Source organism: Diplotaxodon limnothrissa, linkage group LG7 (assembly GCF_057381915.1).
Source record: "Diplotaxodon limnothrissa isolate DT_005_m linkage group LG7, D_limnothrissa_male_GT1.1, whole genome shotgun sequence".
In the NCBI taxonomy this organism is placed as follows: Eukaryota; Metazoa; Chordata; class Actinopteri; order Cichliformes; family Cichlidae; genus Diplotaxodon; species Diplotaxodon limnothrissa.
The window spans coordinates 55,869,679-55,884,382 of NC_140602.1; the positions used below are offsets into that span (position 1 = coordinate 55,869,679).

At 39.9% G+C, this 14,704-nt stretch overlaps 1 protein-coding gene across 3 annotated transcripts in view; it reads left to right on the plus strand.

Moving 5' to 3' along the window:
• mast4 (microtubule associated serine/threonine kinase family member 4) overlaps positions 1–14,704 on the plus strand; it is a 97,846-nt gene that overhangs the window by 74,746 nt on the left and 8,396 nt on the right. For all 3 annotated transcript variants that reach the window (XM_085359982.1, XM_085359983.1, XM_085359984.1), the window contains 16 exons: positions 457–535; positions 1,685–1,839; positions 1,942–2,017; positions 2,101–2,310; positions 2,433–2,534; positions 3,369–3,501; positions 4,853–4,914; positions 5,035–5,126; positions 5,309–5,517; positions 5,607–5,745; positions 7,808–7,940; positions 8,022–8,187; positions 10,560–10,661; positions 11,285–11,407; positions 13,257–13,366; positions 13,988–14,109. In XM_085359982.1, coding sequence (XP_085216108.1) covers positions 457–535; positions 1,685–1,839; positions 1,942–2,017; positions 2,101–2,310; positions 2,433–2,534; positions 3,369–3,501; positions 4,853–4,914; positions 5,035–5,126; positions 5,309–5,517; positions 5,607–5,745; positions 7,808–7,940; positions 8,022–8,187; positions 10,560–10,661; positions 11,285–11,407; positions 13,257–13,366; positions 13,988–14,109 — 2,013 coding nt within the window. The remainder of the gene's footprint in view (positions 1–456; positions 536–1,684; positions 1,840–1,941; positions 2,018–2,100; positions 2,311–2,432; positions 2,535–3,368; positions 3,502–4,852; positions 4,915–5,034; positions 5,127–5,308; positions 5,518–5,606; positions 5,746–7,807; positions 7,941–8,021; positions 8,188–10,559; positions 10,662–11,284; positions 11,408–13,256; positions 13,367–13,987; positions 14,110–14,704) is intronic.

Genomic DNA, 14,704 nt, shown 5'->3' on the forward strand with positions numbered 1-14,704 from the left:
TATATGAGCAGTATAATTTACTTAAAACTGTAAATCATGCAGAGGTGGCGCTCCACTCTATTGGAGCGCCACACTAACAAAGCAGAGCTGAAATGAGTATAATATGTCCCCTTTAACTCTGAGCCTTTGTTGTACTTCATTTTAACCAATAGTTTTAGTTACATTCACAAACTCTGTTTCTGTATTTTCTGCTTTTTTGTACAGTGTCAAGTAACTAACAGGATTATTTTTTAACAAGAGAAAGCTCAACATTTATCTCCAAACTTAGGATCATTGGAGATGTAGACATTATCTTAAATGTTTAAACCCAGAATTTGTGTCTTCGGGGAGATGAGCATGTTTGGAAAAAGAACTTGTCTTTGTCCCAAGAGAAATTCGTCATACTTGCTGATGTATTTAAACCCATATGTTGTCATTGATGGCGTGCATCTGTTTGTCATTGGTGTTGTGTTGCAGGACTGATGGTCGTCGCTGGTCACTGGCCTCCCTTCCCTCCTCTGGATATGGAACCAACACACCGAGCTCCACTGTCTCTGTAAGCATCGCCCACTCATGATGTCAGTGTAAATATTTCATAAACAGAATCACAGATATGTGTGACATAGAATTGAACCTAGAGCCAGACCCGGTTTAAATAGATTTTAAAAGATTCAAATGTTTAAAACGGTCATAAAGCTGTGTCATCATTGCTGCCTGTGTAAAACAGGCACGAGGCAATCCCCCGCAATTCCTAATGATAAAACATTATGGTGATGAGGGTAAATCACAAGAAAGAACAAAGTAAAACAGTTTCAGAAATTTTTTCTCTTAGTCTTTACTCAAGTTTTTACATGTGGCTCAGTGACAACATGTCTGAACTGCATTTGGAGAGCCTTTATGTCTAGTTTTTCTTACATTTATAAGAGTATAAATGTTAAACTGTTCCCATATGTCAGCATTATCCTGTACAGGAAGCCGAGCTTTGACTACTGTACAATACGTGTGTATACAATAACACTCATTTACAGGAATTACAATGTGCCGGGGGACTGAAAATGACCTGCACTAATGCTATGTTTTTGTTTTGTGTGGCGTTTGGTCACCTAGTGCTTTTCCTGCTATTCAGATGCTCTTTGGAAGGCACACACATAGTTTCAGCAGATACAGCGTGTGTCAGCCTGTATTAGAAACAATAAGGCTTTTGGTGTGCGCCAAGGGTTGGGCTCAGATTTCCTTAATATATTATAATCCACGTGTTATTTTATTATTGCCATTAGTGCTGAATAATTTGCGCATTACATGGCTCAGTGTTTTAAAGGTTTACTTTTTCATTATGTGATTTCTCAGAGCAGCGTTGTTGACCATGGTGCACATGATTGTTGAGGATAGTTACGTTGATAAAACATGCTTACTTACTTACTTTCTTGACAACAGTTACTTCGGTCTCATACGCTCATATTTGTTGGTTATGCGCAGTCTTAACCTATGTTAGCATTTTTTCACTTCTTATAGTGGTTAAGCTAACAGTCTCCCAACAGCAGTCGCATATATAACACACAGACAGAAGATCTACAGGGGAAAACATTTAAAAGAAACCACAAAGACAGCCCACTACAACAATTTTTTTTTTTTTTTTTTCCCCCACTAAGGAAAATTTATTTTTCTTTTTCTTTTCATGTTGAATGTATATTTGTTTCATTTCCAGTCATCCTGTTCATCACAGGAGAAGCTGCATCAGCTGCCCTTCCAACCTACGCCTGATGAACTGCACTTCCTCTCCAAACACTTCTGCACTGAGAGTATCTCGGGGGATGAATGCCGCAGAGCGACGGCAATGCGACCCCGGTCACGCAGTCTCAGGTATTAATGTACTTCTGCGAATATTTTCTCTCAGATGTACGTGGCATTGGTGGGACTGAACCAGTGATTTTATTCAGAGGTTTTTTTCTTTTCCTTTTTCAGCCCTGGAAGATCTCCGTCCTGTTACGATCACGAAATTATAATGATGAATCACGTCTACAAGGAGCGGTTTCCTAAAGTGAGGACCCACAAGACTTTACAGTTCTGTTTGACCACAAATTATCTGCATTATCAAACTTGCTCCGTCGCTTCTTTCTGCAGGCCACAGCTCAGATGGAGGAAAGGATTCAGGAGATCATCCGCAGCAACTCTCCTGAGACCGTCCTCCCCTTGGCAGATGGCGTGCTTGGCTTTGCCCATCACCAGATAATTGAACTGGCCCGCGACTGCCTGGAAAAGAGTCGGCTGGGACTCATCACCTCCAGCTACTTCTGCGAACTCACCGACAAGCTGGAGAGGCTTGTACAAGAGGTGAGAACATCTGCAGAAATCAAGTAGATGTTTCCTCATGACAGTTCAGCAATAAGACATGTTTTTACCGTAACATTAGAGTTGCACTGCAAACATTTTGTTTTCTTCTTCTGTTGATGTAGTCCACAGAGAGGTCAGAAAGCGAGGAGGTAAACTTCATCAGAGAGCTGGTAAAGAAGATCCTTATAGTGATAGCCCGACCTGCTCGGCTGCTGGAATGTCTGGTATGTTTATGGCCTTATTTTTTTTCTGCCTAAGTCTAAAATGTGCTGATGGGTGCTTGTCTTGAATATTTTATATGAAGTGACTGCCACTGTTTAAATGCACAAAATAATTTAACAAAAAAACCCAAGAAAAGATGGAGATGGTTCATAATGAGCACTTCATCTGGATGGGTAATTTGTCTGAATGTTTGATAATTGTGTGTGTTGCTACATCTGGTTTCTTTGCTATGTAAGGTTATTTCAAATGACTCTGGAGTCAGCAGCTCAAATCTATCAGTCTAAAAAATATTCTATAAAAGTTCTATACGTTTCCATTATTCAGGTAACACTTTCTGCAATTCATCTAAGTGTCTGTCGTATTACAGAATCAAAGAGAGGTTAAAGTGGCTAAAATCAGAATTAAATTTAAAGCTGTTATGACTTACTTAAGCCGAACAGTACCTACCTCATACCTGATGGCAAGCTGACAAACACGGAGTAATTTAGCAGCCAAAGAAATATCTCAAAGGAGAAAGTAGAGACCACAACAAGCCTAAAGAAAGTAAATTCTGGACTAACCTATACTTAGAGAAACCTTTCCCTCACATTATAATGTTGCTCAGGCTGCTTGAGAAACTTGTTTGCTTATAGGTTTGCCATGGCGATCTAAAAAGTGAAAGTTCAACTTCTACTTCCTCTAAGCTGAAAATAAAGCGTAAATAAGTATGTTTTCCTTCACTCAATAGAGCTCCTACTTGATCTCAAACTACAAGATCAGGAATTTGTTTACTGTTTACTTGTTTATTTAAAGTTGTTCATAGCAATATATAGGAAAGTGTTTTGCTGTCTCTTCAGGAGTTTGACCCAGAGGAATTTTACCACCTTCTGGAAGCTGCTGAAGGACACGCTAAAGAAGGCCAGGGCATCAAAACAGACATCCCTCGTTACATCATCAGCCAGCTGGGACTCACACGAGATCCTCTTGAAGGTACACGAAGGACTTCATCATCATCATCATCATTGTTGTTATTCCTAATACCATTAATACATTTAAATGCTACATGTAATATAGAGTAAATATATATTTACATAAAGAATGTAAGTACAGCACCTAATTAAAACAGATTATTTTGCATTTAATGTCAGAAACAAAAAACAGAAAAAGTTTAAGTGTAATGTTAAATGTTATCTCCAATCATCGATCATACTATGATATGTAGTATCCTGTATAACCGCAGTAAAGTTGTATTATTAGAATATATCCTTTTATTATTATTATTATTATCATCATACTATTATTACATCAGGAGAGCAAAGGAGTAAAGAGAGCACAGGATAATTTGTCAGGGTAAGGCTGTAAAGCAGGATTTGGCAGTTTGTTTTCCCAAGAGGCCAAATGAGAAACTGGGACTGTTGTGGAGGGGCACAACAATATGCTGAACACCGTTCTGCTCAGTATTCATTTCATAAGAGCACTTTGAGGTGACTGCTGTTGTGATTTGGCTCTGTATAAATAAAGCAGAGTTGAATTAAATAAGCTTCTTGGTGCAGCCCTCCACAACAGTCCCTTTTTCATGGTTCCCTTTTGAAAATGAATGGCCCACTCCTGCTCTAAAGGAACGCTGGAACTGAATTGTGGAGGGAAGTTAAAGACAAAGATACTCTTGACGAATGTCCTGTACCAAACAGATCGTCTTTCTAATGACCCTCTGTCTCTCCAGACTCTGTAACCAGCAACATTCATTATGACTAATTAGAAAAGAATGGCCTCCCCACAGACCTTATACAGATCTACACAGGCGGGCTCATCAGCCAGTCTCTCCATTTATTTCCCCCGAGTGTCTCCCGTGTTTCGTTTGCCCAGCACCTCGTGTGCCGGAAGCAAACCTACGAGGAAGGACAGATGTTAAATAGTACTGAAAATGTGTTTACAAGCTCTCCAGGGACGAGACAAACGGCACACATGGACTTTGCCATGGCTGCACAGACGAACATGCACTGAAAAAGATGCAAGGTGGTTTTTAATGAGCAGTTGTTCTGGGGTGGTGATTTTCAAAATGAGCGTAAGATGTGCATTTGTGATGCCAGTTTTGATTTCCGCCTCATTTGTCCTCAATTCAGCTTATATTGAAGTCAGCACCTCAAACCTAATAGGTGAATAAAAGCTGAAGTCTGCTGTTTTTGTTTTGTTTAAAGGGCCTGATTTCATTTAGGCTGCCTTTGTTTCAGTAACTGCAATTGAGAACGTGTGTCAGTTTCTCATGAAGTTAGATTCATAGTTTTGTCACATCAAACCCGCTGCAGCTTTGCTCCTGATTATTTCTCTGTTTCTTTTCTAGAAATCGCTCAGCTGACCAGCAGTGACAGTGGAATTGCAGAAACTCCAGAAACAGATGACTCTGTAAGTGCTTAGACATTGATTACATTATTGATCTAGTTCATCTTTACTGCAGGCGAAGCAGTGAAATCCAGATTTTATCTCTTTGATTTGTTTTAGCGTTTATCTCGCTCTCGTCCTCAGTCTCAGAGTTTCAGCACGGCCTTGCGGTCCCGGCGGAAACCCTGTGAGCTGGACTTTGAAATGATAAAACTCATCAGCAACGGTGCCTATGGGTAAGGACGTCTCATTTCTCTATCGGACGATCTAATCTCTGCTGATAGATGGTTGGTTACAGGCTGTTTGTTTCTTCTTTGTTTTGCAGTTGACAAAACCATACTGTGATCAAACCACACTTATTGTTGCAGTTTTTCTTCTATTCTTTGTGCAGCTCATAGGTAAACTTTTTGTTCCACAGAGCTGTTTATCTGGTGCGGCACAAGGAAACTAAGCAGAGGTTTGCCATGAAAAAGATCAACAAGCAGAATCTGATGTTAAGGAATCAGATACAGCAGGCCTTTGTGGAGAGGGATATCCTCACCTTTGCTGAAAACCCTTTTGTTGTGTCCATGTATTGCTCCTTTGAAACACGGAGGCACCTGTGCATGGTTATGGAATATGTTGAAGGTCAGCACTCTATTTTATTTTATGTGCATAGTGCGACCGCTGAAAGCAGTCTACTTTGAACAATGTCTTCTTTGTGTTGTTCTTTACAGGAGGAGACTGTGCCACCCTGCTGAAGAACATGGGTCCCCTACCTGTGGACATGGCTAGGATGTACTTTGCAGAGACAGTACTGGCTTTGGAGTATCTACACAACTATGGCATTGTTCACAGGGACCTCAAACCTGACAAGTGAGCTGTAAACAATATTTGTACATAAATGCTGGCACTCAGAGAATTATATTTTATTTTCAGGCTTTTGTTTTTCTTGCTTTTCTGTCAGGCATCTTTGCCATTTAAAAACAAACGGAACAAAAAAACTGTACAGTACTCAATCGACACCAAACAGCAGACTTGACGGTGTTAGTCATGAGCTATTGAATATAGCTAACAATTAAACTGAAGTTGGTGATGCATCTGTACTGTATTTAAAAGACATTGTGACCTACTGTTTTGAGTAATGGCTGTTATGGCATAATTTGCATAGTGCATTTGCACACCTAGCTGTATTATTTGTCAGATACCTGCATTAAAATGCTCCAATAGGTATCAGTAGCACAAATATGTGCGAGACCTGACCAGGGAAGTTCACGATTCAGGTTAGTAGACAAGATAAGACAGCTTGCTGCCAAAGTCACCTGTGTCAGCAACATAGGCAGTATTAAAAAAAAAAAAAAGTCTTACACCTGCATTATTTTTAATATCCACCAGGGGGCAACACCTGTGGGGTTATCCAGTTTTGTACAAGTCAAGAGGCTGTTGGGTTCTTTGGCTATGTATGTAACCACAGTAAACATGTTTCTGTTGGGTTTATTGGGTCATTTCCAGGTTTAAGATCACATTGAATAGGACACGAAGTCCATTTTGTAAGTTATGGGAATTCTAAGAGTCAGAAAGGATGATTATGTAGGACTTACTCAGTGGCTAATGACTTTGAAACTGGCAAGGAGAAACTCAGTTCGACATCCCATAATGGTACTTCAGTGAAGGACATCGCAATGGCTGCACAAACCCTGCATACGGTCTAATGCAACAACCTGTCAGTCAAATTGCCAGTGCTCCTGATAATGCAGACTGTAAGTCTGATCAAAATTTGAACAGTTTATTTGTAAATGGTAAAAATGGTAAATGGCCTGTATTTGTATAGCGCTTTACTAGTCCCTAAGGACCCCAAAGCGCTTTACATATCCAGTCATCCACCCATTCACACACACATTCACACACTATTTGTCAATGAGGAAATCTGCTATAGGAAGGAAAACATTTTTATATTGAGGTGTAAACATGTTTATTTCTACTATAAAGTCAGGGGTTGTTTTTTTTTAACGTGGAGGTGTGGACATTGGCTCGCTGTGAGAGTCTTCTTCAACCCCAGGGGTACAGCTCGGTGCTGAAGAGAGCAGAAAGTCAGTAAATATTGGATTAATGAATCATTTGACCAAGACAGAACACCAAATGTGTTCTGATTTTGCTCTGGATTTGTTGGATGCTTAAAAGGGAAGCCATATTTGCTATATTTAAGTGAAATTAAATAACTGTACTTAAGGGTTGTGCGATATGACCAAAGGTTCCATCTGTGTACCTGGAACTGCTGCGGGAAAAAGCCAGTTCTAACATTTGAGTCTAAGGTTTATATTTTAGCACCTGGCAGCTCTTTTGCATCCGTAAACTCTCTCCATACTCCAAACCATGTCCATGCTACAGAGGTAGCCCCTCGTTTAGGTATAAGGTCCTCAATTTGTTTTGACTGGTCCTGGTTCTGTTTGGAGCTACCTGGTCCTGCCACATTTTCACTGGCTATGCTGGTATTCTCTGTGCCCAGATGGAAAAAATATTGCCGTAAACGGTGTATTTTGCGACACCATGAAACAAACGATAATGTATAATTTGAAACGACAGATGTTTTCACATCATCATGCGATATATTTCGTCATATTGCACAGCCCTAACTGTACTTCATAATATGTCTAAAAATAATAGAAATGTCTTCTTTTTTTTTTACCTCAGCCACCTTTGTGTTTGTTCAATAACATTAAAGATTGAACTGAGCAATTTTAATTTTTTTGTTTACACATATTGGCATGGAAACAGCAATTTCTTTTGTGAAAAGGAAGAAAAATGTCAGAGTCATGCTTTACGTTTTTTGTTTTTTTTCCCTTCATAAAAACAACATTGTAACAAAAATCGCAGAACAACTGACTGCATTTATCATTTTACTATAATTAAACTTTGTTCAACTTGGTTTATCTTTTAGTCTGCTGGTGACCTCAATGGGGCACATTAAGCTGACAGATTTTGGTCTTTCCAAAGTCGGGCTGATGAACATGACCACCAACCTGTACGAGGGACACATAGAGAAGGATGCCAGGGAGTTCTCTGATAAGCAGGTAAATGTTGTTGAGCTTTACAGATGTACACTTTCTCAAAGCTCACCATATTTAGAATCCTTTTTGTTTTCTGCTGTACAGGTATGCGGCACCCCAGAGTATATCGCTCCAGAGGTGATCCTGAGACAAGGCTATGGGAAGCCAGTGGACTGGTGGGCTATGGGCATCATCCTGTATGAGTTTCTTGTGGGGTGTGTGCCTTTCTTTGGAGACACACCGGAGGAGCTTTTTGGACAGGTCATCAGTGGTCAGTGTTAACAACACCTCCTTTTTCAATTTGATAATTAAAGCAAATCTTAGACTTACATTAAATAGTTACTGAGATATCTCAGTCGTGCTCAAAATATTTGAATTTACATACCTGAAAACAGCAACTGTCAAAATGAGATACCTGTGTAATTAATTGGAACCCTTTCTACATGTTTCCTTTCCTTATGAATAACTTCTTGACAGCCATCTATTAGATCAGCGGTCTCCAACCTTTTTTGCGCCACGGACCTGTTTATGCCCGACAATATTTTCATGGACCGGCCTTTAAGGTGTCGTGGATAAATACAACAAAATAAAACTAGTACCGGTACCGAAAAAAAGAGAATTTATTCATAACACACGTGAAAAGACCCAGGAAAACCGAGTGAACGATAACAAAATAACGCTGAAAACCGATAAAAACCCTGAAAACTATACATTTCACACCTGAGCCTCAACTCTTGCGGCCCGGTACCAAACGACTCACAGACCGGTACCGGTCCGAGGCCCGGGGGTTGGGGACCGCTGTATTAGATGAAGGTCAGGTCTTTGCTGGATGTCTTTCCTATTTTTTAAGGACTTGACTTTCAGACTAAAGATTCAAGGACAAACTGCACACCGTGCCTGAGATTTACAAGTTTTTGGCTCCCTGGAAATTATCTTGCTGGTGAAAAAATATTATCTGTTATCTGTTTAAGTGGTAAAAACACTCTCCTGAAAATCGTCAGGCACCTGAGCTGAAAATGAGTGAAAAAGCAGCCAATATCCAAAGAAACACTTAACTACACTTGAAAACAGTTACAATAAAGTCTGTTTCTTTGGAAGCAAAATACAGAAAAATAAGGGTTGGCTTAAGTTTTTTATTACACAGTACTGTGTTCCAGCATCCTAAAAAATACAAAGTTCATTTATTTTCTTATTTGTTTATGTAAGTTTATTAAATACCTAAAATGTTACAAGTCATATTTTCTGCTAATGAAGGCGATTAAAGGTGAGATTTGACCACATCTGGCATTTAGATGCTATCCTGCACATCAGGGGAATTCACAGGCTACATCAAATATGAATTAAACATTCATATAGTGACCACATTGAATGAGTTGTGCATAATTTCCAATTTTTTGAAGACCGAGATTTCCCTGAAGGCTAGCAGCAAACAGATGGCAGTAAGTGCCTTTAGCTCGCTTTAGTTCCCAAATGAAGTTTATTATTGTGATTTATACTTTGTCACTTTATTCCCTCATAGTGTCATTGTGACAGAGCAGAGAAAATCTTCTTGAAAAATACGAGCTTTCAGCTTGTCAGCAGCGTGTGGCATGTTGGATAAAAGCTTCTGTCTGTGCCATGGAAATGAGTGGCGTGCAGTGACTGATTTGGTACACTCGTAAACAAACTGTACCAATGTCCTGTGTGTGACTGTTAATTAGAAAGCCCCGAATACACTGAAACCATGCCACAGTGGCCTGCGGCTGCACATACGTATTCATAGCTTACACCCAAATTTCCTTAGAATGGGGTACAGAGAGAACATAGCAGACAATCAGCATGAAGCACACAGCTCTGCTCTGTTCGCTGCTTGTTTTTTCAGTTATTATTGTTTAACATTACACACAATAGAGCTTTGATTTGTAAGAGCTCATTTCAAAATACCTTTGAGAACAAAGTGGTTTAGTATTAGGCTAAAGTCATTTTTGGGATTTTTTCAAACTATAAAATCCTATAGACACATATTTATTGAGATAATAGCTGATTAATGAATCAGCTTCAATGAAGGGCGGCTGTCTTCAACATTCCCAGTTTTTCATGTGCATAGTGCTATGAAAAAAGGTTTTTTTTGGTTTGTCTGTTTGTTTTTTGTGTATTTTTCTAAGTTACTATTCAGTTACTTTGTTCAAATCGGTTCAAATCGGTTTGGATAGTTTTTCATTTATGACTAATAAATGTATCAAATCTATATGAGCCATAAAATTTGACTTACATGTTTTGTTACAAAAAACTAATTAAGCAATAGTTCCTTTTTTGGTTTAAATGTATTTTTACTACTACTACTACAGCATTTTTCCCCCACAGTTGGTTCACAGAAGAAAAAAGATATTTTCTGTGAATTTGTGAAAACAACGAACAACCAGAAATTCTTCTGTAATTTTACACATTTGTAGTTTTACTGGACCAACCCACTTAAGTTCAAAGTGGCCTGTATGAGGCCCAGGATGTAACATGAGTTTGACATCCCTGCTCTAGTGTATTGTCAGATAGCCGTTAGAGGCATTATCTGACTAGATGACATCTAGTTTTAGTGTCTGTCAGTGAAATAAAATCTATAAGGTGTTGGTACGTAAAGTCATTCTATAACACTGTTTCTGGTTCTAGATGAGATCAACTGGCCAGATGGGGATGAGGCTCCACCTCCTGACGCTCAGGAGCTCATCACCTTGCTGCTGAGACAGAATCCCCTGGAAAGGCTGGGCACAGGTACAAACACAAAGAGTGAAGACCTTCTCATATGTGGAGCAGTCAGGGACTGGGTGAGAACTAGGCATGCACAACAGGCCGCTATAAATCCTCATGTGCTACCTCAGCACGGCTCATTATTCCAAGTCACTGGGGAAGAAATTGAGGTCATCCACCAGCGGAGCAGTTTATCCTGTGGCCTACTCACCTCTTCCTCCTGATCAATTGCAATTATTTCCCACCAGTCCATGAATCTAGCTTCATGCACAATCAGGGACTTTGAGTGTGTAGATCTGCAGACTGTAAAAGTGACCATGACCCTGGACAAAGGCCTTTAATCAGTGCAATGCACACAACCAGCTTGGTCTGGAGACATCCGGATCTACTTAGGCATCTAGATCTCCCCTCAGCGGGCTGCCATTCACAAAGTCTCCTGCTATTTCACTAAAGGTCACAGGCAGGAAATTGTTCTGCATAATTTATGGTCATGATAGCGATTTGTCCTGTAGCCACTAGGGAAAAGAGAAACACACCGTAAGCATTTCTTCTGTTCCTGTGTTTGAACCATTCAGTGTCGAGTGATTTGTGCGTGTGCTTTCTCCACAAGCAATTTTCACATTGTTCCATATTTATCCGACCTGCAGGTGGAGCGGCCGAAGTGAAGCAGCATCAGTTTTTTCACAACCTAGACTGGAACGGCCTGTTGAGGCAGAAGGCTGAGTTCATCCCTCAGCTGGAGTCCGAGGACGACACGAGTTACTTCGACAGTAAGTTATCAAACGACCTCATAAAAACACTTATTCTTTGTGATTGATAACTGATAGCTGATTGTTCATTCATGTTTGGAGTGTAAACAGGACCTAGTAGCAGCTAATTTTAATTCTTTTTCATGCGATTTCAACAACATACAGTGGGGGAAATGATTATTTGATCGCATGCTGGATTTGTAAATTTGTTCATTTCTTTGGAAGTAAGCAATCTCTATTTTTATGGTAATTTCATTTTAATGGGGAGAGAGAGAATATGAACCAAAAATCCATGAAAAGCATATTACATAAACGTTATGAAGTGATGTCATGTCCACTGAGTGAAATCAGTATTTGATCCCTGAGCAAAAATCAACTGAGAACTTGGTGGAGAAACTCCTGTTAGCAAGCACAGCGGTAAGATGTTTCTTGTAGTTGGTCACCAGGTTTATGCACACTTTAGGATTTTGGCCCACTCCTCTTTACAGAAACTCCTTGGCTGCTGCTTAGCAACTCAAACAACTGAGGGCTGGAGACTGGCGCGGCCACTCCATCACCTTAACGTGCTACTTCTTCTTAGCAACTCCTTTTTTGCTTTGGTGCTTTGTTTTGGGTACGTGGCCTCGCCCACTGGCCCCTCAGTGCGGTGAAGTTGTCCAGTACCCTTAGCAGAAAAAAAAATCCCCAAAGCATAGTGTTTCCACCTCCATGCTTCACTGTGGGGATGGTGTTTGTTGGGTCATACTCTGTATTTCTCTGTGTCTCTCCTCCAAACACAGCGGGAGACTACATAAATATTTGTTGTCAGGAAAAAATGTGTTTTTTGAAACTGTAGAGCATTATTCCTGGTGAGCACGCTGCTGCTCGCACATCTCAGCTGTGCAGCAAGATTTCAACCACTGCTGTCAAAGAAACAACCAGAACTGTATTTGAGACTGCAGTGTGAGCTGTAAATATGTTAGCAATATTTTGTTGCTCACATATGAAATTTGCATGTATGCTGTCATAACTATGGAGCATCAGCAGCTTTAAAAATAAATAGTTATTTTAATCTATTTGACTAATATGTAATGGAAAGATAAAATACAATAAATATACAGTAGTACAATTTCAGCTGCAGAATCTTGTGTGCCTGAATACAACAGAGCGAAAATGTGCTGTAAACAAAGTTGTGTGTACATATTTGTGTTAATTCTTTCTTTGTATTTTGTGGAGCCATGCACCACATATGAGGTGTAACTAAGAATACAACACTGAAGTGCAAATACTCATAATAATGATAAACAGCCTGCTCAGAATTACGTGGCAGCATTGCGATCAAGTAGCCTGGTGTCCAAAATGTTTCAACAGCTGTCTGCTGCTGAGTTTTCCATTTCTTTGTGTTACTGAAGAAGTGAACAATCCAATTACAACCAGAAATGCCAGTTTAGCAAATCTGACAAAATTCTGCTTCATCCTTGCATCCCATCTGAGATCATGACTTTCCTCCAGATGCTGTTAAAGTAAACTTTGCATTATTAAAATGCTGTTTTCACTAAAACTCTCTAAGGACACGCAGACAACACAGTTAGTTTTAATTCCAGTTTAGGTTTTTTTTTTTTTTTACACTTTTATTAACAAAACTGTCCTATTACAGTACATCTTTCATTAAAATTGACATTGGCATTTTGAACAGCCTAATTTAATACTTTGTTACATATGAAGTATGTCTGCAGCAGAGCAGCGACTCTGCCTCTAATTAAAAGCAGTGAAAACACTTGCATTTCTTAGTCATTATACTCTTTTTCTACTTGGGTCATCTTTTTGCACTGTAATAAGAATAACCTGTAATAATGCAATTTATAAAATATAATTCTCTCCTCTTTCACAGCTCGCTCTGAGAGATACCATCATCTGGAGACAGAGGAAGAGGACACAAATGATGAAGACTTCAATGTGGACCTGCGGCAGTTTTCCTCTTGTTCTCACAGATTCTCTAAGGTATGTCCTTAATCTCCCTCCTCACATTGTTCCAGTGTCATCATCATTACTGCCAAAGACGTTAGCAATATAAATGAGCTCGAGCCCTCATCTGTCCGATCCCATTCTCATGGGAGGGGGAAAAACGCGAGCGGCTGCCATTTCATATGGAAATGTGTGTCTTGAAAACACAGCCTCCCTCCTGCTCTTCCTTTATCTCCATAGTGTCAAACGTAGATTTCAGCTTTGCATACATTTTCCACTTGCAAATGAGATTTATTTTTCTTGGTAGTAATGTGTGACACAGTACACAATACAGACAAGCTGGGAGTCATTGCTGTGCTGCATTGCAGTGTGCTCTCCTCACATCAAAACAAAGCATTACAGTGTGTCTCAGAAAGCAGCAGGGTGTCTCAGAGGAAGCGTTCAGCTATACTGAACCTTCTCGATGCTTGTTGGACACAATGAAGTCTGCATAGCACAGACAAATATAAAATAAAGGTCACGAGGTTACCCAGTATCTGTACCGAATGTGATAGATTTTCTTTCTAAACCTTTTTGGCTCTTTTATTTTTAAACCTCTGTTCACATTTTGTAGCTTACATGTAACAAAGTGAGTCATTGTCGCTGTGTGGCTATCAGGTTTACAGCAGTCTGGATTTGTCCCGTGGGCATCTGGAGGAGAAGGGAGAGACTGAGGAGAAGAAGACCGAGAGCCCGCTGACTGTGGACTCTCTCAGCTGGACGCCAGACTTCGCTGAAGCGTATGAACACCTCCATCTCTAAATCAAAAACGATTACCAGAGTTCATTAATTGCTACACCTGACCATTATATAGACTGAGCACACATTAAGTGAGCAGTTCATTGGATGATGATTGTGCTGGCATACTAAACACATACTGGAAGGATTGTAACGCAATTGTCATGGTTTTTTGGTTTGAGGTGAGGTGGCTGCAGTTTGTAGAACATAGAAAAACTGCAGTGGAAGTGGTTGAAGTATTTAAGTACCAAACTACAAGATGTGATAAAGACGGAGACTAAAAAAAACTTACCTTGTTTAACTTGTCTCCCATTCCAGATCATCTTCTCTTGCACGTCTGGACTCTTTTTAGATATATGTAGAATTCCTTTAATGTAAGCTTGCACTGGTCCCCATGCAGAATCTTCAGCATGTCAAAAAAACAGTGTTTGCGTTTTAGGAAGCTGATAAAGTAGCAAGCAGGCAAGTCTATTGGCTCATCCAGATGGTGAGCGACGATGGTGTTTTTTGAGTGTGCACATGATGGGGTGCTGGCACACTCCACAGTCCAGGAGTGTCCATTTCTGCTTCATTTTCTTCGCAGAGTTGAAGTAAAAC